This window comes from Kryptolebias marmoratus, linkage group LG16, assembly GCF_001649575.2.
Source record: "Kryptolebias marmoratus isolate JLee-2015 linkage group LG16, ASM164957v2, whole genome shotgun sequence".
Lineage (NCBI taxonomy): Eukaryota > Metazoa > Chordata > Actinopteri > Cyprinodontiformes > Rivulidae > Kryptolebias > Kryptolebias marmoratus.
Genome location: NC_051445.1, coordinates 9,041,438 through 9,069,122, shown reverse-complemented (window position 1 = coordinate 9,069,122; position 27,685 = coordinate 9,041,438). Strand labels below are relative to the sequence as shown.

The window sequence follows — 27,685 nt, the reverse complement described above, 5'->3', positions numbered from 1 at the left end:
CTCACCCTCATCCCCTGCCTCACCCGCTTGCCTCCCTTTCCTCCCTCGTTCATCGATTACCGTGAGAGTCGAGGCCTGGCCTGCCCGCCCTGCAGATGTAAACACACACAGCGCTCATGTTGTGGTTTAGCTGCCCCTCAACCCTTCCACGTGTGTGGGCGCTTTGGTTAATTGATGGGTTTTGTTCGCTTGTGGTGACTGTAAACCACAATTATCATTGAGTTGGATGATATAATAGACTTAAACTACTTTTCTGTCCTGCCCAACAGAGGTAAAAGTTTTGGATTTGTGACATGAACACACCAAGACATCCCAAATCGATCTGGGCATCTTCTTTGTAACTTCATTTGGTGTTGATGGAAGCAGCATCTAACCAAGTGTTTACTGTGTTTATGTAGAAAAATTGTATAAAATAAGCTGCAACATTGAAAGCACCAGTCAGCTATTATGTAGGGCTCCTTTGTGCAACAGAGACATTGATACGGGAGGTTTCCTGAGATGTCTTGATCTGAGATGTTGGCTTGGGACCATTGATCCTCCATGGGTCAGGTTTGTACAATAAGGAGCTCATTCAGATTGAAACGTGAGCTGCATAAATGCTTTAAGGTGTCCGTCGATCCGAAATGACCAGTTTTTTGCTATTCCAGTTCAACTTGACCTGCTGAGGGAGGGTGCTTCGGTTGCCATGGAGGTGGGCTGTGCTTTGTCCGCTCAGCTATGTTTAGGTGGGTGGTAGGTGTCAAAGTAACAGCCACATGAATGCCAGGACCCTGTGTGTCCCTGTAGAACATTGCATTGTGACAAGACATTCAATGTTATTCACCTCACCTGTCAGTGTGATGGCTATCTCTGCCCAGCTGATCTGTGTTTTTGCAGAACGAAATAATCTTTAACCTTAAATCGCAGCTAAAGTCAGATGTATTTATGTAGCCCAAACCTTACATCTGTATGTGGGCTTTACAATCTGTAAAGCATCTTCTGAAATTAATCTCTTTATTAGATAAGAAAGACTTTTATCAGGAAAAAACAGAACAGCTGAGGACAAAGGACACAAAAAACTGTGTTTTATATACAGAACAATAGAAGGTGGGTTAGAATTATATTACATATAATTATATATTCATGACAGTTTTATTAAAACACATTTTTTTCAGCTAAAATTGATTAAATAAAAGCAGTAAGTTAAACAGGTTTAGAAAAGAAAACAGTGAAAACTGGAGCGAACGGGTGAATATCCACAGCAGTGCAGCATTCATTTTCTGTCTCTACATATGAAATCCTGTGTGTTTAATAATGCATTTACCCATCCAGCCAACAAGGCAGGTTATAGGCCTGCAGGTTATTGTACTATTTGTGTGTGTGTGTGTTAGAGAGGGAGAGAATGTGTGCAGCTGCACACATATGTGTCTATCTTTCCACAAATCAAGCCTGTAGTATCCAGCACAAGTCTCTGATGTATACTCTATCACTGAACTCAATCTGGAGTCGCACTAAACCACACAAGCAATATCAATGACAATATATATTTATAGTATATGTATCCAATGTTTACAGGGAAATGTCATAGCCACTCACATCTGCTGCAGCTGATAGCTGAGGGCCTGACATGTTTCTGTTTGGTCTTTTCCACAAGGAGAGATGGAGGTAGAGAAGGTGGAAACGGTTTCAGATGTGATGTAGGAAAAAAACAGAATAGTGAGAGCAAATCATTTGTATTTGAATTGAGCGTATTGCAGTTTTAGGGATATGTTTGTGTATCTGTGTGTGTGATTTATTTTTTTTATGAGTGTGTACATCTGGGACAGACAGGGAGCGTCGGGTTTACGTGTGCGATCAGACTAAGCAGAGAGGGAGGCAGGAGGTGAGGCAGGGGAGTGATGTTGTCCTGGAGGGGGTTGGAAGGGAGACAGCAGGGAACCCTCTTGCCCTCTGCGAGTTGAACCTACAACCCCTGACCTTCCTCTAGCCCCTCTGGTCATGGACTTGAACCTGGTAACCCCCACCCCCGATGGACAATCTGTCTCTGCATGCCATTAATGTAAAGTAGACTTTAGAAGTACCTGCATGCATGTTCTCATTTCCATGTTTTGGGCATTTTTGCTCTTTGTTTGTTGAGTTGTGTGCTCAGCAACTCTGTGAAATATGTTTTCTCTTTTTGCGCTCATGCACATAGTTCAGTAAGGTATGGAACATGATCCTCCGGGGCTTTTTTTCCCTGTCCCTCAGTGGATACCATCTCCCCTGCTGTCCCTCTAACGAGGACAGAAACAGGGAGGTTTATGCATGCTTGGGCCCCGTTCATTCTTCACCTGTCAACAAAATCCTTCTCACCTCCTAAAAGAAAAAGTGGAGATACAGTATTGGGAGGGGCGCGACAGTTACTGAGGAGGGAGGGATGGAAAGATGAGGAGGAAAAGGAGCTGATTTATTTGTCTTGGCCATTTTCTTTGCCCCTTTATTCCTCCATTTGTTCCTTGTTTGTATTTGTGGGCTCTGCTTATCAGATCCCAGAGCCATTCAAGGCCTCCGTCAGGGGGAGAAGCCAGACGCCTCCATCTCTTTTTCATTCAATCTCTCTGCTTCTCTTCCTCCCCTGCCTTCTCGGGCTCTCCCTCTCCTAACCTTTGAGGATAAGAACCTTGAATTTGAATTTCAGAGCGAAGCTCGCGAGCACGAGAAGGGTCTGGGGCGGGTTGAGGAGCGAGTCTGAGGATGGGAGGTGGTGGGGATGGTCGGAGCTGCGGTCATTGAGAAAGGGCCTGTTCAGCGCGTCCCCCGGCCTCCCCCCTCAGAGGGGCCCCGATCGATACAAACTCGGAGCAATAAAGCTTTCCCCCTGTCATCTCTGCAGAATACAAAGCAGAATAGAGGGAGGGAGAGAAGGAGGAGAGGGAGGGAGAGAAGAAGAGAGGGAGAGAGAGGTGAAAAGCTGTTCCGCTAGCCAGACCAATTTCCTTGCCCCCCCTCCCTCCTTCTCTCGTTTGCTTCTCCACCACCTCCCTAACACACCAACACCTATATCACCCCCTTCTTTAGCTCCTTATTTTTTAATCTCTACCTCTTTCACCTCCCTTTTTTTTCCACAATACACCCTCCCTGACTGTATAATTGAACAAATATTTCTTAATAAAAATACAGCATGAATTAAATGCATTCCCCGTTTCTCAACTCCCGAAACGTGGCGGAAATGGTGGGACAAAATGGAAAGAAGTAATGGGATGGAGGAAGAAGGCAAAAGATAGAAGAGGACAAAAAAGTGTGTGATTGTGCGTGGGGGGGGTTGAAGGAAGGAGTTGCATCTGGAGAAAGAAAGATGGATGTAGCTATACAGGTGGAGAGGAGGCGGAGGAATATTGATGATGATGAGGAGAAGGAAGAGACAAAATGTGTGGGGATGGGTGAGGAAGGCACAGATAGGTGAAGTGGTGTGTGTGTGTGTGTGTGTGTGGGGGGGGGTCAAACAGCAAATAGCTTAAATTGAGAGCCAATTACTGTAATTGTAATCTGGATTCAAAGCAGAGAGATAGCAGCGACAGGCAAAACACACACCACAGACAAAAGGTAGAAGTGTGTGTGTCTCAACACGCTGTGTTGATTCCCCTGTAAAACTGCAGATGTGCATGTGTGTGAGCATGTGTGTGTGTATGTGTGCCTGTGTGCACCCTGTGTCCATTCTTCTCAACTGAATGGCGGTGCAGGAGTCAGCCTGCCAATCAACTATTGTGCTCTTGTCAATTTAATAATATTTCTGAGCGCTGACCTCCACAGCTCTACAGCCATCACTCTATGTGTGTGTGTGTGTGTGTGTTTCTGTTTTTGTGTGTGTGTTCTTATATATTTCTCTCTCTTTCACCTCACTCTAACCTCCCCCCATCCTCACCTTCCTTTCTGTCTCCCTCCCTCAGTCCCCGTCTCTTATTCTCCCCTTTATTAGAAGACGATAGTGTGAATCCTTCATCTCTCTTCTACTAATTCTCTCGGTTATTGTCCCTCCATCTCTCTGCACTCCTTTACTCGTGTCTTCCTGTCTTTCCTCGCCATGATCCATATCTGCTGGCCTTCTTCCTGTCCTGTCTAGTTATTTTTTTGCTTTTTCTCATACTTTCTTTGACTTTATTCTTCCTCTTGTATTATTTCCCCCTCCGAGCTCATCCCTCATCACCTTATCTCAACTTTCTTCCTCTCAATCTGTCTCTTTTCCTCTCCGCTGTCCCCTTTCCAGTCCAAGTCTTGCTCTCCCATTGTCATCATTGTCCCTTTTTTTTTTTTTTTTTTTTTGCTTTTTGCTTTTTCATCATCATACACCCATTTTGTCAACTCTGTGTCCCCCATCACTCCTCAGTCTCCCTCTCTCCATCCTTCCTTCCATCTTTCCTTCCTTCCTTCCTCCACCCTTTTCATTCCCCGGGGAGGTCAGTAATAATGGTTGTGATGGAGTGAGAGAGGGAGGTGCGATTATTGTCTTGTCGGGAGTCAGAGGAATCGATCGGCCCAGAAATATGAGGCGCGAGAAAGAGCCGCTGTGTCAGATACAATAACCACCCGCTCCCGGGGGCTTACACACACACACACACACACACATCCACACACACAACATACAAACATATACCCATTTTCAGCACCAACATTCACATTTATTTAGTTGAACACAAGAGCAGATGCTGACACGTGCACACACTTTGTGCCGTATGTCTTTTTTTTTTTTTTATTAATGCACACATATCTTTCTTCTTCTTTTTCCTCTTCTTCTTGTTCTTCTTCTGTGGTGGAGGAGAGCGGTGAACCAAGCCCGATCATCTACATGCTTTGATCTGTGATAAAGCATAGAGGTAGATCTGTTCTGATCATTCTTCATGCACAGATAAAGGGCAAGGCGAGGAAAATCGCTCACACACCTCTCACTCACGCTGCTACAAACAGACATAAACACACACATACACACACGCACTCTCGCTGAGACCTTTCGCTGCTGTTGCCTGGCAACGTGGCCGAGTGTCCAATCCAGGCGGAGAACAGTGGCCGGTGATGTCACAGCTGCTGCTGACCAGCAGGTCTGAGGGAGAAAGAGAAGACAGAGGAGGAGAGGAGAAAGTTTGGATTGGTGAAAGGAGAGGCGGAAGGTCGCAGAGAGGGAGCCGGGTGATGATGATGAGAGAGTCTGAGGAAAAAGTGTGGAGCAAGAGGGGCTGCAAGCGCCCAAATGATGAAGACTGCTGTAGCTGAAGTCCTCTCATCTGTGTGTGTTTTAATAAGGAAAATATGGATACTGCTTCACCACGGCCTGGTTTATCAACAGCCGAGTGCAGAGGAGCCTTGGTGCTCCTTGTGCCTGTGATGAAAGCTGCCAGTCCCTCACCACAAACCCTTCACTCCCCTGCCAAAATAAGAGGAAGACGAGGAGCACAGGTTTGAGCTTCAACCTTGGTAGCACCGTGGGAGAGAACGGTGTCTGTCTAGACAAAACTGGGCTCCCTATGGGCTGCAGAGATGATATAGAGAGGAGGGGAACAGCGTGAAAGAAGGATAGAGGCACAGAGAGGCCCCAGGAAAAGGAGCTATTGAGAGGTATTAGGACAGGAGAGAGGAAGAGGTGTTGTAAAGGTGTGGGCGGCTGAGATGGCGCCGGTCCCAAGGTAGCCAGCAGCGTGAGTGTGTTTTAGCCCCCGCTGCTTCTCATACAAAACCTCAACCTCTGTAGTCCACACTCTGCTGGACCTACTGTTTATAATCCTGCAGCTCCTCATGGGGCGACACCTGAAAACACACACACACACATCCACAGGACGAGATTCTAAATCTCTCACCTTGTATAATAGAGTCCTACTGTTTGACTGTGTGTAGGGTCCATCATGGAGCCGTGTTCTGTCCCCTTCTATACGGAGAGGAATATGATGGATTATATGAATTAAATCCAGTGAGTGCCGTAGGCCTCAGGCTGCGCTAGACATAGGAGGGGCTCGCCGTAAAGGTACACTGAACTGGTTTGACTTGTCCCTTCAATGACCCATTATACAAACAGTCTCCTCCCACCTTCCTCCCTGCAGCCATCATCCTTCCTCCAATCTTTTTTATTCATCCTTCTCTACAGCTCACCTTCATTCCCGTCACCTTTTGCATCTGCTTCATTCTTTCTCCCTTTCTTCTTTTATTCCTTCTCTTAGTAACACTCAGTATTCTCCCTCCCTGCCTTTTCCTTCATTCTGTGACATTGGAGTGATTGATGGCACTCCAGAGGCTTAAACCTCCACCCATCCTCCTCCCTGGAGTCTCACTATCAGATTGTGTGTTTGTATACGTGCAGGTTCATCGATTCACAAACACGACTATTAGTTATGATCAAAACACTCTTCATACACAGCTCATAATCCCTAAAAACACTATTCAACACGAATCAGGATTAATTACCTCCTACTGATTCTGTTTTTAGTGCTGGGAACATTTTATTTAGGACGAATATCATTAAAGTAAAGATGGGGTGTTATTAATTTTAATCTCTGCGGTAACCAAGGATCTTTGGAGCCGGATCGCCACCCCAATCCCAAATGGTCATGGACTTTACAAAACACACACACAGCGCTTCCAAATTGATAAAAACTCCTGCTTGTGCTACTCATACAACTACACACATGCATTGCCAGTTATGTGGGCAGAATTGGGTTTGAGCAAAGGTCACGGCCAACGCCAGGCTGCTCAGATGACCTCTGACCTGCAGAACTGCCTCCCCCCTTCAGCGCTGTGTGGTTTGTCCGTGCCCGAGCACAGGCCCGGCCCGGTGGTGTCTGACACCATTTCATGTGATCAGCACTAATGAAAACTATGATTAAAAAATATATATAAGTATTTTGTCTCTTGAACATTACGCCTGATTTTTAACTCTTATATTGTATTAAAAGCTTGTTTAGCAAAACCAACTGTGGAGGAAACAAATAAATCATCAAAATTATTTCATAATTTTAATGATTTATTTGCTTGCAGATCATTTCCTTACACTGTTTTAAATTAACTTTGTGTCAAATCAGTGTTATAACACTGTATCAGTTTGAAACCTACAAATCTTATTAATTTTATTTTCTGGAATTTGCCATATTTACCTAAAAATGATCATGATGACACATGAATTATCTGTTTCCTTGTGGTTATCTAACTTAGGATGTAGATGTAGAAATCCCTTTATCTCTTCAGGTTTCTGTTTTAGAAATGCAAATAAGGGGAAGAGGAAATTGTTGTTTTTTTATTGCTATTCATTCATTGGTTTTAGGATAATTTAATTGTTTTAAGAACTTGTATTATTTTTATATCATGGATTTTGCCCTTTTAATTTAGGTTCCACCTTTTCGGACCCATAGATATTTAAAGAAATTACAGCAGATAATTGGTTGGATGTTTTATTTGTATTAATTTATTACTTTTCAGATATTTGCTATTGTTTTCTAAAGTGCTAAAGCATTTTTGTCTATATTGTGTGTGATATTATTGCATATTTAGTTAGCCCTTAGGGGGCATATGGATAAAGTTAAAGTTGAAGGAAATTTAGATAAATTTGTTGAATAAAGTAGCAGAAAATCTCTGGACCCATTAAGTGCTCAGGCTGTTGTAGATCTCATGATTAATAGACAGTGATATATTCAGAACATGAGTATTTAGTGCGTATCTGAGGTCAGATTTTTTTAAAAGTGTGTCCGTATTGCAGCAGTGTGTGCACTTCTCACCGAGCGTCCGTCCTGCAGCACATCGGCTTGTTGTAAATCACCACATCAAGTATTTATAAGGTTAAACTTGGGAACTCTGCTGCTGTTAGCTTTTGAATTAGTGAACTCAGACTGGGGGAGGGGGACAGGGAGTGGGGGTGATGAGCGCCGTGCTGCCTCCTCTCTCTGCTGGGGCTGGAACCCGGTTTAGGAGAAGAAAGAGTGCCACCCTGTGGTTGGTTCGGACCTCTGTCAGACATGGGCACCAATGTGTTCACATCTGAGTTCATGTTCTGCTGAAACGGGCTGTTCTCCTCCCTCATCATAATTCCTCGACGTTAGTTTTTCACGTGTTAGTCTTTTAATCCAAGTGGGCGACGACTGATAATGCCTCACATCTCCCTTATCAGCACTGTTCCACTTCCAGGCCACATGTCCCCATCACGTGTAGAGCGTTACGGTGTGGGTTCCTGTGGTGTATCACTGCCTGCAGCCCACAGCGTGGCGTGGTCAGTGGTACAGTGACAGGCTTTTTCTTTCCGCTCGGGTTAGAGTGTTAAACTTAGCTGTGGATGTCTCACATCTTCTGCTGTTGGAGTTGACGTCCCCCCCCCTACCTGCTGACAGACCACCTCACACCCACTCATGTGCTCACTCACACCCCCCTTCAAGTCAAACGTAAACACAGAGATACATCCAAGAGGAGGTGGAGGTCATTTTTGTTAAGGGTTTTAAATGTTCACTGGGTCAAAGTTCACGAAAGTCGTCACAAACACCCCTCAGTCATAATGTCAAGCGTGCTGTTTTTGCCTCTCGTGTGTGAAAGGGTTAATGTGTGTGTGAGTGTGTGTGAGTGGCTGTTTCCAGCCGCGCCATCACTTTCCGACTCCACTCATCATCCCCCTCTTTTTCACCTCAACTATCTGATCAATCTCCTTGCTCACTCTCTCGCTCTCTCCCACTCTTTCTTATGTGTCCCCCTTTCTTTTCTCTTCTTCTTTTTTTAAAAAAATCTGTTTTGTATTTTTCTCTTCTCTGCTCTGGGTTCGTATTCTTTTGAGAGTTACTTCCTGTTATGTTGCAGGATGTGGGGAGGAGGTGGGGCCTTGGTGGTGGGGGTGTGGACCTATGTGTGTGATAGAGAGAGAGAGAGAAAGAAAAAGGGAGGGAGGGTAATTCAACCATATGATTTAATATGAGAGAGCGACACGGGGAGGGTGAGTGAGAGTTTTTCTTTAGCAAGGGCGCACACACACACTCTCACACAGATATGATCAAGACAGCGGCTATAGCAGCGAAGGACTTCTCCAGTATGTGGTTGCCAGGTGAGTGGCTGTCTGTGCAGCTCTTCCTTCATTTGCCAATTAAAGCTGAAGGAGAAGGATATGTGTGTGTGTGTGTGTGTGTATCTGAGAGAGAGAGAGTTGTGTCTATTCTGTTGATTAATGCCACGGAGTCTAACAAGCTCGGCTAATTAGAGGACATCAAAAGAGGAGAAGCGGTACGAAGTGAAAGGAGGATGGAGGGATGTAGGATGGATAGATGGATGGATGGATGGATGAGGGGTCGCCTGTCGCAGGCAGAGGGAAAGGTCACACAACTCACTAGCCCTTAACTTGCCTCTGTGTGTGTGTGTGTGTGTGCTTCACATTGAAATCAAATTATAATTAGAGTAAGAAATATTTTTTGTAACAAGGCTTCCGATGAGAAATTTTTGTTGCAGCTTTCATTTTGTGATTATTTTTCATTTGTCACCAGCAGCTTCTTATCTTTTTCTTGTTAAGCGCTGCGGCTCGCTTGGGTTCACCTTACAGATGTTTGGCTGATAAGGATTTGGGAAACTTTTAATGTGTTAATAACTTGTGTTCGTGCACGAGCACGGAGGGTGGTGCTGACTTGTGCTTTCGCCATCTTCAAATTGTAATGTTTAAATATTAAAGCCCACACATTCTGCAGTAACTATTAAGAAAACAGCGTCTCCAAATGTCCCCCCCCTCGATGGCCTTGTTTTCGGTGGTCGGCTGACTGACGGCCTCAGCTGACCGGCGACAAGTCTCAGAAAAACTCAGCAAGCTGTTTGTTGATTCACCAGTTTCCAGAAATCAATTTTTAAATGTCAATTAGCTCATGTTGCTTTTCTTTACATTGTGATACAAGTCCTGAAAAAATGCAAATGTGATGATTCTAAGATCATCTGTGATGTTTATCAAAGTGTGATTCATGGATTTAAAAAAAAGAACAAACTCACTTCTTAACCTGACCTCTGATGCTGGGAGTTACTCTGATCTCACAAAAAACAACAACAAATAGACCTTAGTGACAATAAAGCAAAGCTGCAAACACTAGAGGTGTAATCATTAAGAAAATTCACTTTAAATCTTTGCAGATGTTTCACTCGTTGCTAAGTTTCTGTTTTAATTTAAAAAAAAAGAAATACAAGTGAAAAGATTAGAAATGATATAAAGGGAATTAGGCGTCAACATTTGCAAAATTGCTGCAATTGAATTGGTGATGTAGTTTTATTTGCTTTTATGGCCTTATTCATCTTATCGTAGTGCATCAGGTGGAACGAGCAAAGAAAGTAGTAAAGTCAGAATCATAAATCTACATACGGTTCACACAGTTACAAGGAATTTAATCTGCAGATGAAGTACTTTATTAATATGTTATTGTTTGTGTTACTTCTTCTATTTTATTAGCATTTAGTTATTAGGTCTTATTTAAATAATTAGTTTATTTATTGCGTCCTAATCAAATTTAACTTTCAGCTCAACAAACTGTATCTTTTAGGGTCAGCCAGCTGCTCTCAGGTTTCTCTTCAACGTGCATTATTTGCTTATTCTTCTTAATTATTTTTCTTTAATCAGGAGTTTTTTGTGCAGATGATTTTACATTAAGGATTTAAATTTGGCCTCAGTACTTCTTTTTCTTCAACTTCTTGTTTTTGGCTGCATAGAGGACTTTTTGGAACTCACCCTTTTTCACCGCCTTCAGAACTCATCACCCTTTAATGGTGCTTGGTTTGTCAAATTATTTCATAATTTCAGAGACACCAGATCCAAAATCACCGGTCTGGCGGTGTGGTTGTGTCCTGATCCAGGAAGTGGGGTTGAGGGGTTTTGGTTGTAGTTTTGGGTGCTCAGGCCGGCTGCAGGGGAGTTTAATCTGAGCCAAAATACCCAGAGGAGAATAACAGAAACAGTCCGGACTGCACACTTGTTTCTTTCTCGTTCCTTTCTGTTGCATCATTTATTCATGACACAGGATTATGCAGCATTATATTCGATCTGGTTAAGACGCGCCAGGCCTGGTTTCATGGGTCTCACGTGGGTCAAAGATAAATAAGCAATAAGATGAGAAAAGAAAGTTGAACTCGGGGGGGTTTGCTTCAAATAAAATTTGTGCACAAAAAAATAAATGTATTTATTTATTTTTTAAAAAGTGCACCACCTTGTCCTTGTGCTCGTCGGTGAGGTTGCATCTGTAACGTGGAAGTATCTGCTCGCTTTTACGTGAAGTTGCGTGTGCAGCAGCGTGTTATAAAAAGACGGGAAGGTTTTTAAAAGATGGAGGGAAAGAGAAAGTGAGAGAGCAGGTTAATATTAATAGCCACGCTGACAGTAAGTGTTGGGTTTAGCACTCAGCTTTCAACCCGGTACAAGGGGAAGTCGGGAGGGGAAGTGAGAAAAAACACACAGCATCTTGATATACTGTCCCACCACCGTATTACTGACCACATTCTCCACCGCTCTACTGTCCGTAGGCCGGTTTAAATCATCCGTCAACACGCACCTTTTCCCAGCTGGATCATCATTTCAGTCAGCTGGATTTGTTGGTTTTTTGTTTTGCGCTTCCACAAAATGAAGATCTGAACTACAGAAGGGTCATTTGCAGTAACTTGCCAATATTGTGGTGACTTTTTATAAATAAGAGGAAGGTGCTATTTTGGGGCAAATTCAGTGGTTTTCAACAGAAATTGAGCAATAGTGGACAGTTCTTTAGTTTCACTAATAGCCTTAAATCAACTACTAAAAAAAGAGGCGAAATGCTGGAAAAACCACAAACAAACCGGGGTCATAACTTAAACCAGATGTTTGCATCTTTTAGACCAAAAATAGCTTCATATTTTGAAGGGAAATCCTGCAGTCAGTGTTTAGGTTTGCATAAATGCGTGTGTGTGTGCTTTAACTATAAGGCTGTCAGAGTGGCGGCAAAGTGGAGCTTTTCAAGCTGATTGTCACTTCCCCCATCCCCTAAAGACGTTGCACGTAGTAAAGTTGACTGATCTCACATCTGTTTCACTGAAACGAACGTGTTGCTGCTGCTGGAAGTGCCTCAGATCCGGGAGGGGCTTCTTTATCTAGAAGTTCTGTCTCTTTTAAGTGACTTGACGGCTCGTAGATTTCAAACTGGCATCAGGTCAGCGCTGGTCAAGTGTCCCGTGTGTTCATGCTGCCACCCTGTGGTGGAAAAAGTGCTTGACCACTTGCTTTTGCCTCAATAGGATATCAGAATAAAACCCAACATTTTCTGTTTTTAGTGAGTCATAGAAATTAAATCATGGCAACAAGAGATGAGGAAAAATAACAGGAGGAAGAGCGGAGAGATAAACGAGCGAAGATGGGTGAAAGAGAAGGAGGGAGGCTGAGAGTTTATTATGCAGGTGGCTGATATAATTAGTTGGTCGTTGGGCAAATTTGCATGTTTTCACAAAAGGGAAGTAGCTGTGTGTGTGTGTGTTTGTGTGGGTTTGTGCGTGTTAAGGACAGACACAGCAGGAGAGTAAAAAAAGTTTCAAATGGATACAACAAAAAGAGTTTTTTTTCTACAGTTTGAGGTTTCAAACACAGTAAAAAGCTTTTGTCATTAGATAATGCTGCAGGCTGATAACCAAACAGAAATTACCACACACACACAGACATCTTTAGGCAAACACACACCTTTGTTTTCTATCTAAACTCCTCTCAGATCATCTCCTCATTCCCCCCTCCACACACACACACACACACACACTCTTTTCTCCCAAGCCTCACTGCTACCAGAATCCCACTTTGTTTCTTTGTTTTTGTGATGAAAAGAAAAGAAAAGAAAAACCAGCTTAAATTTGTTGCCCTTCTCTAATCAGGAGCATCGCCACATGGGACTGTCCCAACAAAGGGAGCAGAAAGTGATGTGGTCTTGTGATGAATGACAAACAACATGAGACATTTTCAGTGTCGTTGTACTCCCACGAAAACACCCCAAGTTAAATTTAGAACACCTCAAGCCACCTACTCCTGCGTTTGAACCACTAATTGGAAAGAATGAATGAATGTGGGCTGGATTCGGCTTTGTGAATGATTCAGCCACAATTTGTTTAGTTTACAGTATATGTGTGTGTGTGTGTAGGCTCACTCCATGACCTGAAAACACTTGACTTATCTAAGACTGACTCCCTCCTTCTTTCTCCTTTGTTTCTGGTCTTATATTCTGCTAACTAAGATAGAGGCAGTCAGATTTATTTATGTGTGTCTTCCTGTTGCAGATATCAGGATGTCAAAGCCAGTGAAGGTTGAGAAAGTCGGCGCTGACTCACCTTTAGAGGGCACAGGTAAGCTTTTGCCACCTTACAGTCTGTATGTAGAAAGCTGCACATGCATGACACTGGAAAGTATTTGTGCAAGCCTGTGTGAGAGCTGTGCTGAAGATGAGATTTATCACTTTTTCCTTTCCCTCCCACGCAGAGTCAGAGCGGAATGGACCTGAATCAAATCACCAGGTATATCTGTGGTGCTTGTGATTATTACAATTAGCTCCCACCTCTTTCACCTACAGAACGGATCTGACAAAGTGATAAAAGAAGCTGAACAGACTTATTTTTATCAGCTAATAATTGTTTTGGTATTTTAAAACTATGTTTATTTTTAAGACAGTGCCAGAAAACTGAAAGAAAAAAAAAAGAATTTACTGAAAATATCTGTCTCTGTTCATTTCTCTGTAGTGTTAGCAAAATATCTCATGAACCACTGGGCAAATTTTATTGAAACTCTCAGAAAATACTCATTGAATGAACGTCCACATCTGAATAACTTTTGAAGTCAACGCCATTCAAGATGGCCGTCACAGCTAAGCAAACTTAGCCAACATAAAAATGGCTATGATCCAGTCAGTTTTATAGATACGGACCTAAAATTTGGTCGCTCAGAATCATCCCCAACACATACTTTAGGCACAAACTAAACACTTGAGTTCTGTTCTTAAAACTTTGCCATGAACTACATGTGTCAACCTTGTCTGTCTGTTAGCAAAATATCTTTTGAACCAGTAGATGGATTCTAATGAAACTTTCAGGAGGTAATTCTTTTGACGTACTGCTATAACTCATTACCGTTTGAAGTCAACCAAATTAAAGATGCCCCCCACAGCTAATCATCTTTACATAACACAGAAATAACTATAACAGTGGTAGTAGCTGAGAGTCCTCTTCTACCATCCATGATCTGACAATATTTCATACAGCTGTAACTCTTAAAGTTAACCTAAAGTCATTATGATAATTTAATATTTGTTTGTATTTGATGTTTTTCTTCAAGGCTCAGTCCATGGAAGTCTGCCCCTTTCCCCTGTCCCCAAACCTGAACAGCAGCAAGGTGAGCTCTCTGTTGTGTGTCAGCGTTTCTGAGCTGCCCCTGCATGTCTCTGCATGTTTCTGGGCCCAGTGTTTGTGCATCTTTTGTATCCTCAACGTCACGCTCTGGGTTTATTGACAGTATGGCCGCCTCAGCTTTGTGTTCATTTCTATGCTCTGAATTGCCTTTTTTTTCTTTTTTTTTTTTTTTTGTCGTCCCTGATGGTGAAGCTGGTGTTGTGTGGACTCTTCACCCAGTCCTAAATGTAAACAAATTCACGAAGAAAAGAACGAAAAAAAAAAAAAAAAACAGAGTGTGATGGCTCTCTCTTTTCACAAAGCCGTTTGAGAGTTAAAGTAAATCTTAAAGTTTACTTTTCTCACCAAAATAGAGAGAATAAAATCTCATTTTCATACCACAGGAGATATGCAAATCAGAAAGCTGGAAGAAGAGCCCTCCTGCCAGTTTAAACATGTCTTCTCGTCTTTTGTGGAAGAAAAACAAAGACTGGAGATACAATTCTGATCAGCTTACCAGTGACAGACCGTGGGATTTATTTGAGCTTACTCATGCAGTTAAATGTTGCTCCACAGGTCCTGAGAGATCTGATGGTCAGAAAAGTTTGAACTGAAACCTTTTGTAGCCTGCCCATGCATGCCTTTTATTTTTTCATGATCAGCTATAATAAAAATAACAAGCTAAATTCAGTATATCTGGAACTGTCTCCCACATTTGCTCCTTTTGTCTTCGTCCCAGAATAAGATGGATGAGTGTGCTGAAATGTCCCCCGGCCTTCCTCCTTCTCACGGCCCGACCCCCTCACAAACAGCCCTGCAACACACGCAGCTCATGCTGACGGGCTCCCAGCTGGCAGGGGTAAGGCTTAGCTCACAACATTTCAACGACTTTGCTTCGCTTTTACCTTGCTTGCTTCTCTAAACACTTTGCTTCCCTCTCCTCTTCCTTGCCTTATCTTCCTCTCCTTTGCCCTCCTCCTTCACCAGCTGACAGCTTTACTGCCGGCGCAGCAGCAGTTACTGCTCCAGCAGGCTCAGGCGCAGCTCCTGGCCGCGGCTGTGCAGCAGTCCAATGCAGCCCATGCAGCTCACGCCGCCCACGCAGCCGCTCAAGCCAATCAGCAAGCTCAGGCAGCTGCGGCGGCAAATCAGCAGGCCCAGCAGCAGCAGCAGCAGCAGCAAGCGGGACAAACTGGGCAGCAGGTTCAGTCCCAGGGACAGGGACAGAGCACACAGGAACAAAACCCCCAAAGCGTCCCTGTCCCACCTCCTCCACCTCAGCTCACCCTCTCCCAGCCAATCCAGCTCACAGCCCAGGTACCGACCGCCAGCCAAAGCTGCTTCCTGATGAGCTTGCACAGAACTGTCCTCCTTGCACATCTTTTGCATATTTCATCATTCTCTGAAACTCCCTTTAATTCCTCTGATTTTATGCAGTAACAAAGTTTTTCCTCCTCCTTTTGCGTTCCGTTCCTCCAAACCTGCTCTCTGACTCTTATTGAACCGTGCTAACATGTTAAGTTTGTGTTACCAGAGCTGTCAGAAATAACCGATCCTTGCTCTCGCAGGACATTCAGCAGCTGCTGCAGCTTCAGCAGCTGGTGTTGGTGCCCGGTCACCCACTTCCATCACCAGCCCAGTTTCTCCTCCCCCAGGCCCAGCAGGCCCAGCAAGGTGAGACTGTCCCTTTTTTCTGCTTGAATAAATTTAGATTAAAATAAAATCTTGTCATATTTACTAACAACAATGCGCTCTTTTATTTCCCTTTTTGCTCAGGACTCTTATCGACACCAAATCTTATTCCGCTACCTCAGCAAAACCAAGGGAGCCTCCTCTCTGCTCCAGCTAGAATGGGACTCCAGACACAGGTAGGAAACTTTTAGGTTTCAGTCCGTGGAAAATAAAACCCCTCTCTCTATGCAGCAGCAGGAACACTCCTCCTCTTCCTCTCTTGTCTCGTCAGGTGCAGCGAGATAAGAGCGTGGATGTGAGCGGCGGCGGCGGCGGAAGTGTGACCTCGGTGCCCCCTGTGACCTCTCACCCCGAGGAGCCCAGTGACTTGGAGGAGCTAGAACAGTTCGCCCGCACTTTTAAACAGAGACGCATCAAACTGGGCTTCACACAGGTGAAGACAACACCTGTTCCATCAGCACTGGAGGTCAGGACATGCTTCGACTTGTCTCATTTTCCTGTTTTCCATCCTTCCCACAGGGAGACGTAGGCTTGGCGATGGGGAAACTGTACGGCAATGACTTCAGCCAGACCACCATCTCTCGCTTCGAAGCTCTCAACCTGAGCTTTAAGAACATGTGCAAGCTGAAGCCGCTGTTAGAGACGTGGCTTAATGATGCAGGTGAGTTGGACTCATCGGTGTCTTGTGACCCAGATGGGGTCCTGATCTTTTGTCTAACGGTTTGTTTGAATTTGTCCCTCAGAGACCATGTCCATAGACAGCACCCTGCCCAGCCCGAGCTCCCTGTCCTCACCCTCTCTGGGCTTCGAAGGGGTTCCAGGTCGCCGCAGAAAGAAGAGAACCAGCATCGAGACGAATGTTCGTGTGGCTCTGGAGCGAGCATTTATGACGGTAAGCTGTTGTTTTAAATTATTTTATTGTTTAAAGATGCAACAAATGCTTGCTTCATCTTATAGTGTGAAATCAGCTTCAGCATACTTTATTTTTGTCTTCTTGTGCATTCATTTAACTTTTAGCTAGCCTTTTGCTACTTTAGCTTTTAAGTTTTGGGAAGCATTTTGCTCCATTTGGCTTTTAGCGAGTATTTTAATACTTTTGGCTATTTGCTAGTGTTCTGCTTCTTTTAGTTTTGAAAACTCACTTTCAGGTTTTTTTTTTTATTGTAATATTTTTTATTTAAGATATCATATCATGGCTTAATTTTAGCACTGTTGACATCATCTGGATTCTTGTTCTCCTTTAGAACCAGAAGCCCACCTCAGAGGAGATCCTGCTGATCGCAGAGCAGCTCAACATGGAAAAGGAGGTGATCCGGGTCTGGTTCTGCAACCGCCGCCAGAAGGAGAAGCGCATCAATCCCTCCAGTGCCACCCCTCCGCTGCCCAGCCAGCCCCCCACTGCCCCACAGTCGCACAAACCCCCCTGTTACAGCCCTCACATGGTAAAGATCCACCTTCTCTCTCTTCGGCGTCGCAGCTTTTCAGCGTCTGAACGCGTCTCTTCTTCTTTTCCCCAACAGATGTCCAGCCAGCTGTCGCAGGCCGTGACCAGTCTCAGCAGCACAACGGTGACCACCATGTCCCCCGTCTGCCCCCTGACTTCCAGCCTCACCTCCACTCACCCCTCTCTCACCTCAGCCCACCCCCCTCTGAGCTCCACGCCCTCCCCGGCGACTCCCCCACCTCCTCCCCGCAGCACAGCCAGCCCCGCCACTCCCAGCCACAGCACATTCAACCTAAACACAGGGTAAGACGGTCACTGCACACACAGAAATCACTAAAATTAATTCTGCCTATCAAGCTCCTCTTGAGGTCTGCTTCTGTTTTTTATGGGGCGTTTTTATTTTTAAGTTCTAATTTCTTGACTGTATGGAAATAAGTACTAATAAGTGGAAATATGTGCTCTAGTTGGAGTTCATTTTTTTCTTAAAAACAACAAAAAATGGTCAAGAATAAATATGTGCAGAAAAATGTTGGCCTTGATATTTTCAGAAAGAATTTTTTTAAGAATTTGAGCAGCTTTAACATTAGTTTTTTCCGTCAATTTAAATTTACTTGGAAAGAAAATGTTTTAAATAAACTTCAGAAGTTGCAATTTCTGCAAAAAAATGCAGTGAATGCTGAGTTCTGCACGACTTTTTTGTTGAAGAAGCTGAAACTGAACTGAAGCTAAAAACTAGCTAAAAGTAGCAAAGTGCTACCTAAAAGCTAAAAGTAGCAAAAGCCTAGCTGAATGTAGCAGAACATTAGCTTTTAACTAAAATGAGCAGAATTAGCATAAGCATGAGTGGCATTAGCATTAACAGTTATAGTCCTAGCATTAGTTAATTAGCAGAAATATGCTGATGTAGATTTAAAAAACAAGTCTTTTAGAATGGTTTGAAGAGATCTTAATGTGCTTTGACATGGATTTGTTTTTTGTAAATAAAGTTGAATATTTTGAAAAATCTAAAAGTTACAACCTTTTGATATAAATGATATTTATATAAATGGCTGAAATAGCACAGAAAAACACAGGGATGAAAACCAGGAAATCAACAGTGAATTCACACAATGAGGAATGAAGCTAATATCTACTTTGTTGCTAACAGTTTTAATCAATACCTTGTAAATGACCTAATTTAACATAAATTATTATTGACAGTTAACACAAAGGAAAACTCTGCGTTCAGTGTTATAGCAGTAGATGAAAAGGAAATCAATTCTGTTATAACAAATTGTCTTCTAACTGTGATGTTATTGATATGACAACCATCCACACGCCTATATAGTTTACTGTTTCAAACAGGAACATTACCAAACAAAATAAAAATAGCAAAAGTTGTAGCACTGCTAAAAAAAAGCCATTAAGTTTTACAGCATACATTTTAAAACATGGTCTTTTCTATTAAAAATTTAAAATAGCTGATTCATTTTATTCACAGTTTTTTGTCCAGATTGCAAAGTGCAACAACACGACTACACATTTCTCTAAACATGATCACAATCGATTCACCTGCAGTTTGTAGTTAAATGGTTGATATAAAACGCACACACATACACTGATATTCCACCACTTCCTCTTTGCAGTGGCCCAGTCTAACCGTGTGTGTGTGTGTGTATGTGTGTGTGTGGTTCTTCTGTTTACAGTTTATGGCGTATGGGTAAAAAGAATGGTGATATGTCAAACTACATCACCGATTTTGCTGCAAACTTGAGGTGAATACGACAGAGACACACGTAACGCACTCAAAAAATGTTTAAATATTGCAAATGTGTTTTAAATTTTGTATACTTTGAGCTAAACGTAAAAAGCTTCCATGTTTTATAGCCACGTCTCCCTTTCTTCTTGCATTTCTGACACTCTTGGTGACTTCTCTGCAGCAAATCTGTCTGCTGCTCTTCGAATGTGAAGGGAGGATTTCATCCTCTGCTCATCTTTGCTACTAAACCTGCTTTTTTCCCCCTCACCTTTTCTCCTCTGCCTATCTGTGTTTGTGTACATGCTTGCCTATGCACGTGCCACAACAGGAACACTGTGATGGGAGTTAACACAGGGATAAACCAAGCCCTCCTCGGTAACAATCCCCTGGCTACTATCCAAGGTGTGTGTGTGTGTGTGTGTGAAAGAAAAACAAAGATAGATAGGTTTAATCAGAGTAACAGGAGGAAGAAAGACCTCAGCATTACTGATAGAGAGAATATACTGCAGAGATTTTAGAGATTTAGGGCTAAAATTGGAAAAATGATCCAAAAGAAACCACTAAGTTGCACATTTTTATATATTTTCCACCTGTTAAACAGTTATAGAGACCTTTCTCTGTTACACTCCCACACATGCATGAGCACTGAAACTCACATGCACATACTGTACATGACACATCCCCTTATACACCTTCCTACACTTGAAAACAAACAACAACAAGGAAAAAAAACAGAAAACACACAGTCGGCCCCACAGCAGTGACCCCTCAACCAGCGTCAGCTCAGCACAGCTTGTTTTTAGTCATACTTTGTATAATTAGGTTGAGAAGGGGGAGGGAGCCGCATTAAAAAGAGAAGTGCGATGATGACTAATACAGTTACACATGGTGGGTGAATCAAGTCGCGCTGGCCGACTACCGACTGGAGACACGGCTGAGCAGGCAGCCAAGTGTGTTTGCTCATCCACAGCATGAAACAGCTGAGGCAGAGAGAGCCCTGGAGAAGATAAATAACTTGTTTTTTCATCCGTTCTCATCTGTGATCATTAACCCATCCCATCAAGTGTGTGTGTGTGTGTGATGGTGCTTACGCTAATGTGTGGGTTTGTGTTTTTGTGTTTTTGTGCCGTTTCACTCATCTTTAGCCTTTCATTTTTTTGTTTTATCACTGAAGCGTCACTAACCTTTCAACCTGTGTATCACTTTTTAAGAAGCTATTTTTGTTTGCAGTTTGTGTTTTATGCATCTATGAACTTGTATGAATAATTTATTTGTCTTTCAGTGATCACTGACAAGTAAAAAATATCATATTGGATCTTAATGCTTTAAAGAAAGCTGTAGCAATCCTTGTAGGAATGCATATCACCCACCACCTTTCATGAGTTTTAGACTCAAACCGTCTTGTGTTCAGAAGTAACAGAGCTGCAGCTGTTTTGGTAAAACCTAAAAATAACGTTATACTCGGAGTATGTGTTGTGAACGACTCTCAGCTACTACCAGATCAAATCTTTGTTCAATATTTGCAAAATTAACTGAGTTATAGACATTTTTGTCAGTCAGTTGGTTTTTAATTAGTTTGACTCCAAAAGTAAATCAATTGTAGATGTTTTATTAAAATCTGTCCAGTGGTTCGTGAGATATGCTAACAGACAGACGCACACAGATGCCAGCAAAAAACACAATCGTCTGCCTTTGCCTTTTTGAGGTGGGTCATAGATATAGTTGTAGTTATTGATATTCAGCAACAAGTTTCAGTCTGTGTGAACATGTTGCCTTCTGCATGTGAAAGAAGCTCTAGGTGAGGATGAAAGCTTCACGAGGTGAAAAACAGCTAAATATGCAGCTTGTTTCCATAACAACACACCTCCCGTGTCAGTTAACCTTCTGCCGAGAGGCGTCTCGTTCCTAATTATTGACTCCGTGAAGATATTGGGCTGCGAGCCATAATTACAAGACGTTATCGTGTGTTGTTCCCTAAAAAGAATTATATGAGTTTGAGAATTTTATCCCGGTCAACATAAAGACCAAAGTGGTTGTATCTTATATCTCTGTGTGTGTGTGTGTGATTTAAAACAGATATAATATTCTCTACTGGTTTCTGCTCAACGCCTTAAACCTCAATTGAGCAAACAGTCTTTGTTCTGGGGAAAATATCAAGTTCATTTTTAACAGCGAAAGAAACTTGAAAATGATTTTGAAACTGAATCATTATTACTACAAAGACGGCAAAATATTTCCCCTTAAAGGCTGCATGTTTTTTTGTTTTTTTTTTAATGCCATCCACTGTGCATAACCTACACATAGATGCTGCCAATATTTGGCTCCTTTGCAACAAAAAGTGCATATTTTCTTTTCTTAATCACATTTTACAGTTTCTCAGTTCTTGGAAAACTACATTTTGGTGACTCATCTATCACTTCATGACATACAGTATGTTAAATTTGCGTCCAGTGACTCACTTTCTGGAACTTTTAGGTTTCAAACCCGTGAATTAAAAGTTCAAACAAGCACGCTGGTAGAGTTGGCAGGGAAGTTTTACGAACTTCCACAAGTAAACAGCACTCCAAACACCGTTTCGTCGAAGCTTTAAGTGTCTCGGCCCTGAAGAGACGAACCAATCACTGACTCTGAATCTGGCTTTTCCCTTTTACTCGAAGCAGAGGAGTAGATGGAGAGGGCTGCAGTGTGGAGTTTGAAAAACTAATGTAGGATTTTGAAAACTGAACACAAAGAACATGAGTCACGTTGTCCTCGTCATTACCCGTTAATGAGTCGCTCTCTTCCATCCCCCTCATGTATAGAAATATAAAACCTTGATGTGCTGTATTTCGTTTCCAGCTGATGTCAGTTTTGTGAGTAAACAACACTTGGTGGCAACAGCAGTGAGAACTTGGTGATTTGATGATTTTGGATCGGGACGGTTCCTGATGCCACGACCTGACACCAAAAAATGTTTGCCGTAAAAGACGATGAGTGCACGCTTTGATTTATCGCAGTTTGTCATCGACTCATTTGTCACACAGAGCACCAGCTTCTATCGGAGCCAGAAAACTCCGTTTGACTTCACATCAGAATGTGATCAGACATGTATCCCTCTTAAAAACAAACAAATAAAAAGAACGTGTTTTTCCTGTTGTACTCTCACGTAGAAAACCACAAACAAACAAAATGTTCTAAAACTACACGTGCGCAAAACATGTGCTTCACGTGTTAATTTAATGAACCTTCACTGGCAAAAATGATGTTATTTGTTCCTAATTCACACGGGAAACATGCAAAACTTGGTTCCCTCGTGTCACATGTTAATTTAATGTTTTAAAATATAAAACAGGTAATATATCATGATTCTGCAGCATATAATAAAGATAAATCACTAAACCTTAGGCCACTGACATGTATCTCATGGTTTAGGCAAGCCATCCAAATTTCATGTCCTACGAGAACAAATATAACACCCCAATAAAATAATGGAGGACTTTAAAAATACGATGTGATTTTACAAAACAACTTATTATAACTGTAATATCTTCGCACCGATATGTCAAGGCCAAAGTTGCCACTTTAAAAAGAGTGCATGAGTAATATTATCAAAGAAGAACAAACGGCGGCCTGATTATAATCCCTCCTGTGATCCATTCCAGACTCACACTGGGAAACGACAGCAGCAGTCAGGTCTAAGTTTTATTTACTCCGGCTCTGAATCTTTCTGCTTTTTAACGCATGGCTTCCAATAGGAGGCTGCACATGCGTGACTCACATCGGGTAATGACAAAGAAGATGAATTTAAGCCACATTATCAGGGCAGGGAGGAGTGTACAAAGTCAAACAGCAGCATCATTCAACAGTAAATATTAAAAATAAAAATAGGAAGTTGTATTGTGCTTCCAAGAATGTGACGTTAACAGTGTTTTGTTTCTTCTTCAGCCCTAGCAGCCAGTGGTGGCCAGCTGCCTCTTTCCACTCTTGAGGGCGGCAGCAAGGTGATGCTGGGGGCCGCCGGGGGCCAAGGAGGTGGCCTTTCCTGCTCCCTCTTCCTCAACCACCCCACCCTCCTCCACATGGGCCAGAACCCCGGTGCCGGATTGGTCAGCGCCGCTGTAGCCAAAGTCTCCCAGGCCTCCCCCTTCCCCTCAGCTAGCAGCATCAGCCCCACGCCCTGCTCCCCCTCCCCCTGCTCCAGCCCCGCCTCTTCCTGCTCCTCCAGCAAAATGGCACACAGCCCGTCCTCCCTGGGCGGGCCCAAGATCGAGTGACCACACCCGGGGCCAATCAGAGAGGAGGAGAAAGGAGGAACCTCGCCTTTCACACCAAAGCTATCTCTTTCTCTCTCTTGTGCTCTTCTTCCGTTATTTTAGTTTTAGTTTTATTGCAATGGCTCTCTCCCTTCTTTTCTCCCCGTCTTTCGATGCCAAAAATACACAGAATGAAAGAGGAGAGAAGGAGGGAAAGAAGAAGAGAGAAGGGAGGAAAGAGGAAGATTGAAACCAAAAATCTTTATCTATCCAAACAGATGAAACAGAGACATTGTGGGACATTTTTGTCTGTGATATCGACATGGCATGTCTCCACTCTTTCTCTCTGAAAGGAAACAAACCAATGACTCTTTAGCAAAGAGAAGGAAGAGACGGCAGATATGCATGTCGAAGTGCATAAACCAAAAATGACAAAAGGCATCAATACCATAAGACATGGGAATGGTGTCACGGACAAAGAAAAAACAAAGAGGAGGACTATGCTTATGTGCTTTTTCTTTTTTTAAATAATGTTATTTTAAAAAGCTGCGGGTTTGAAAGAAGAGGAGCAGGGAGGATACGTTTAAACCAAAAATTTACCTGAGGAGGAGACGGAGGACGAATACACAATGACAAAAAAAGAAGAAAAAGAACAAAAACCAAAAAAAAAAACGACAAGCATACCAAAATCACAAATACCAAAAACCAAAAATACGGAGAGAAAAGCTTTATTCAAAGGACGTGTAAATACTGAAGCTATCCAGGACCAGGACTCTACTGCAACACACACACACCACACACACACATTTACACACAAACATGAAGAACCAGCCCATCCTCTCATCGACTCATCCCGTCTGTGTCAGCTCATGTGTCTCTGATATTTTCTCTGATTATTTTTTACAAATATTGTTACATTTTTGTCATGAATGTCTGCTAGAACTGCTGTTTCTTTACCTACCTCTGGTTTGAAGAGCTTAGAATAGCACACATTTCTCCTCTTGTGTCAGAAAATCTTGTTATTTTTTGACAGAAGTCTAGTTTGAGATTCGTTTTTCTATTATTTATTAGTTTCTTTTTACAGTTCAGCTCCTATTTATTGTTGTGCTCTATAGTAGTTTTAGCTTCATTATCACTGTCATCATCCTTGTCTTCATTTGTGCCATCATCATCTTCATCATCATTGTGCATTTGTGACATGACGCCCCTTCAGGAACATCTCAGTCCTCACCAAGTGCCAATAGTTCGCAGATCGAGTTGGCACACTTCGTGTTGATTTCAGGGCGTGAATGAATTCATTACGACGCAAAACATTTTGTTCACTTCACCAGAGCTCCACTTTTAAAGATTATTATCAGAGGCGCCGTGGCTAAATGAACACGCCCTGGAAACTTCACACACTGAAAATGATGTTTGTTAACAGAGTGGAGATCATTTTGAAAGTATGAAATGTGGCTGATTGTTGATTGAAAGAAATAACCCCCGAGGCCGAGGGCTAAATAAGTCAATAAAGCCAAGTTTAGTCACAGCTGGCTCCGATTCCTGCCTCGTCAATCAGCGCAGATGGCCCGACACCTGTACGTCTACTCGATGTGCGTTTACTCGATGTCTGTTTTTCCATCATCGGCCCATCGCTCACATCTCACTGCCATTTTCCACCTCGCACTGCCATTAATCCTCAAATAGATACCAAAGCATTATCAAGGCGGTGCTCTTCTTCTTGAGCCTGAGCCGAGACATAAACACAATAAAGACGCACTGTTGGTGGTGGGAGCAGGGAGGGCTGAGAACAGGATGCTACCACTGCGAGCCCCTCCATCTCCCCTTTTTTGGGTGAAATTCCTTTCACCTACCCTGTCTAAAGATGCACGGGGAAACTGATGTTTCACCCCCCCCACAAAGAAGGGTGAAGGGAGCAGGTGTCACACTTTTTGTAAGAGGATACCAAAAACAAACACATACCAAATAAAATGTAAAAAAAAAAACAAGCAAAATAAACCAAGGAATGACAGAAGCAAACCAAAAATAACCCAAACCAAATGTGGCTGGAGGGAGGAGGGGAGGAGGACAACGTGATGAAGGACTGGAAGACGTCTGCCTGTCCGTCTGTTAGCTTTAGGGCTGAGACTGTGGACGGAGGGATGAAGAGACAGGCAGAGACAGGAGAGCAGAAGAAGGACAGACTGTTCCTCCCCTCCTCTACCTCCCTCTCTCCAGCTCAGCTCTCTGGTCCTGGATGGAGATAAACGTAAATGACCTCACTGAACTGAAATCTTATTTTAAAAAAAATAATCTTATGTTTTATTTTTATTTTGTTGATCGGTTCTGATTGTTTTATCTCTGCTGTGTCTCTTGATGCCGTTTTACGTACTGTACTTTTAGTGCTTATTATTACTGATTTGGAATAACGTACTCGCTTACTTATTACTACAAGAGCTCCTTATTTTTTTCGTAGTCGTGCTAGAGATTTTTATTATCAGGTGGTTGGGAAAAAAAAAATACTGTGAAAATTTAGCTTCCAGATTTTTATTAGATAAAGAAACAAGACTGTTTTGGCAGGAAAAGTTTTAAAAAACAAAAAAGACAAACACAAAAGCCAAAAACAAAGAGTTTGAACAGCAAACCTTGAAATCGTCAAACCAAATACTGAAGCAAACCAAACAGCAGGCGAGAGCAGAGCTGCTCTCTCGAAGGAAGGAGTCGATTTGTCTGAGGTGCGACTGCGAGTTGTCTGTATGCAAGTGTCAGAGACTTAAAAGGAGTAGGGTCTGCAGTGATGTCTTGTAATTTTAAAACCCAAAGACTAAAACTACGCTTTAAAATACAGAATCAACCCTCACAGCGAAGGCCCTCAGTTCAGTCGGCGTTAGGTTGGGGAGTTTAACGTATCCAAAGAATATTTGGTTTGATCCACACCAGGAAAAAAACAGTCGACACACGAGAATCGTTTCCAAGCTTTAGATGTGGGGTCAAAGGTGAAACCTTTCCTCCACATTGACTCTTAGACGGAATGTATCTGTTAGTGCTTCTATAGATTTTGTAGAAAAAAGATCTATGTTCTACTGCTTACTTATCGCTAATGTATTGAAAAGAAAAAAAAAAACGTACAAAAAAAGACTTTGAGAAAAAAAAAAATCCTTAAAACGTTGATGATGATAACTTGATTTTAGACCAAAAATTTTAACTATCTCTCTTTGGACTTTTTATTTCTCCTTATCAATCATGATTTAGACTTTTGATTGTACTATTTATTCAGGGTAAAGTTGATTTATCTCCTTTTTTTGTCTTGCTATTTATTTGTTAATTTATTTCTAGAGGTGCATTTTTCATATTTTCTAATGTATTTGTAATGAGTTTTCTTGCTTTTTGCCCCCCGCTGAAGTTTCATTTTTAAACCAAATATTACCAAAAATGCATCAAAAAGTCATGATGGAACGCTCCTAAACTGGCAGCACTGTGTCAGATGAGCGCCTCATGATTTGCTGGACTTTACAGGAAAGACAATTTTGAGCTGGCAGTTTTCTGTGCGTACACTTTCCTTTGTGTTTTCCTGTAATGAGACGAAGGTGAAGTTCGGTTTCAGATAAGAAAGCATGTCTGCGATTCGAAGCCTGAGTCACATCGCGGCTTGTACTTCGAGGCACAGTGCTGCCTCTCTTCTTTTTATATTCTCCAAAGTGAGAACACACCAAAAGCTTTACGGCAACACAAACCAAAAACACAACAAAAGAAGACGAAGGTTGACTGGGGCAAAGGCAAAAGTGTTTTTACGTGACAGAGACAGAAGAAGGAGCCAAAACCAACCAGGGTGGTTTTAAAATCGCCCTCCGTCTTCTCGTTTTGTCTCTGCTCTTTTTATTTATTTTTTTGAGTTTCTCTGTCTCCCTTTGTTCCCACTTTGCTGTATGTTGGTTTTAAATGATTTCTTCATCCACTGTAGGATGTAAAAGAGAGATAGTTCATCATATACCTCATATTCTTTGATGACAAACCAAATAGATGAATGCTTTAAAACGCGGGGGTTCACGTGGGGGATCAGGGTGTTGGGATGGGTTTGTGTGGAGTGTGTGTTTGTTTCGGCTGCGAGCAGACGCAGTAAAGCTGAAAACACAAATGTCTGGGACTAACAGGCAATTAAACATAGCTTTACATTAGATAGATTTGACTTCATTAGATTCATTTAAGGTCAAAAGAAAATACTGCTTTCTGCTCCAGGCTACACACACACACACCTGCACACACATTCCAGGAAAACACACAGCGTCA

The 27,685-nt window shown here is 42.5% G+C and overlaps 1 protein-coding gene across 5 annotated transcripts in view; it reads left to right on the top strand.

Annotated features, from left to right (window-relative positions):
* Positions 1 to 26,563, top strand: part of pou2f2a (POU class 2 homeobox 2a) — a 44,761-nt gene extending 18,198 nt beyond the window's left edge. Inside the window, exons 1-16 of one of the 5 annotated variants that reach the window (XM_017415371.3) lie at positions 8,891 to 9,013; positions 13,213 to 13,278; positions 13,412 to 13,446; positions 14,261 to 14,317; positions 15,053 to 15,172; positions 15,301 to 15,630; positions 15,882 to 15,987; positions 16,090 to 16,181; positions 16,277 to 16,438; positions 16,525 to 16,666; positions 16,749 to 16,897; positions 17,250 to 17,447; positions 17,526 to 17,752; positions 19,135 to 19,203; positions 19,516 to 19,589; positions 23,112 to 26,563. In XM_017415371.3, coding sequence (XP_017270860.1) covers positions 8,959 to 9,013; positions 13,213 to 13,278; positions 13,412 to 13,446; positions 14,261 to 14,317; positions 15,053 to 15,172; positions 15,301 to 15,630; positions 15,882 to 15,987; positions 16,090 to 16,181; positions 16,277 to 16,438; positions 16,525 to 16,666; positions 16,749 to 16,897; positions 17,250 to 17,447; positions 17,526 to 17,752; positions 19,135 to 19,203; positions 19,516 to 19,589; positions 23,112 to 23,440 — 2,211 coding nt within the window. In that variant the 5' untranslated portion in view covers positions 8,891 to 8,958 and the 3' untranslated portion in view covers positions 23,441 to 26,563. Of the gene's footprint in view, positions 1 to 8,890; positions 9,014 to 13,212; positions 13,279 to 13,411; positions 13,447 to 14,260; positions 14,318 to 15,052; positions 15,173 to 15,300; positions 15,631 to 15,881; positions 15,988 to 16,089; positions 16,182 to 16,276; positions 16,439 to 16,524; positions 16,667 to 16,748; positions 16,898 to 17,249; positions 17,448 to 17,525; positions 17,753 to 19,134; positions 19,204 to 19,515; positions 19,590 to 23,111 lie in introns of those variants that run through there. The other 4 variants (XM_017415369.3, XM_017415375.3, XM_017415373.3 and 1 more) reach the window with 4 other exon arrangements.
* The last annotated feature ends 1,122 nt before the right edge of the window (positions 26,564 to 27,685 follow it).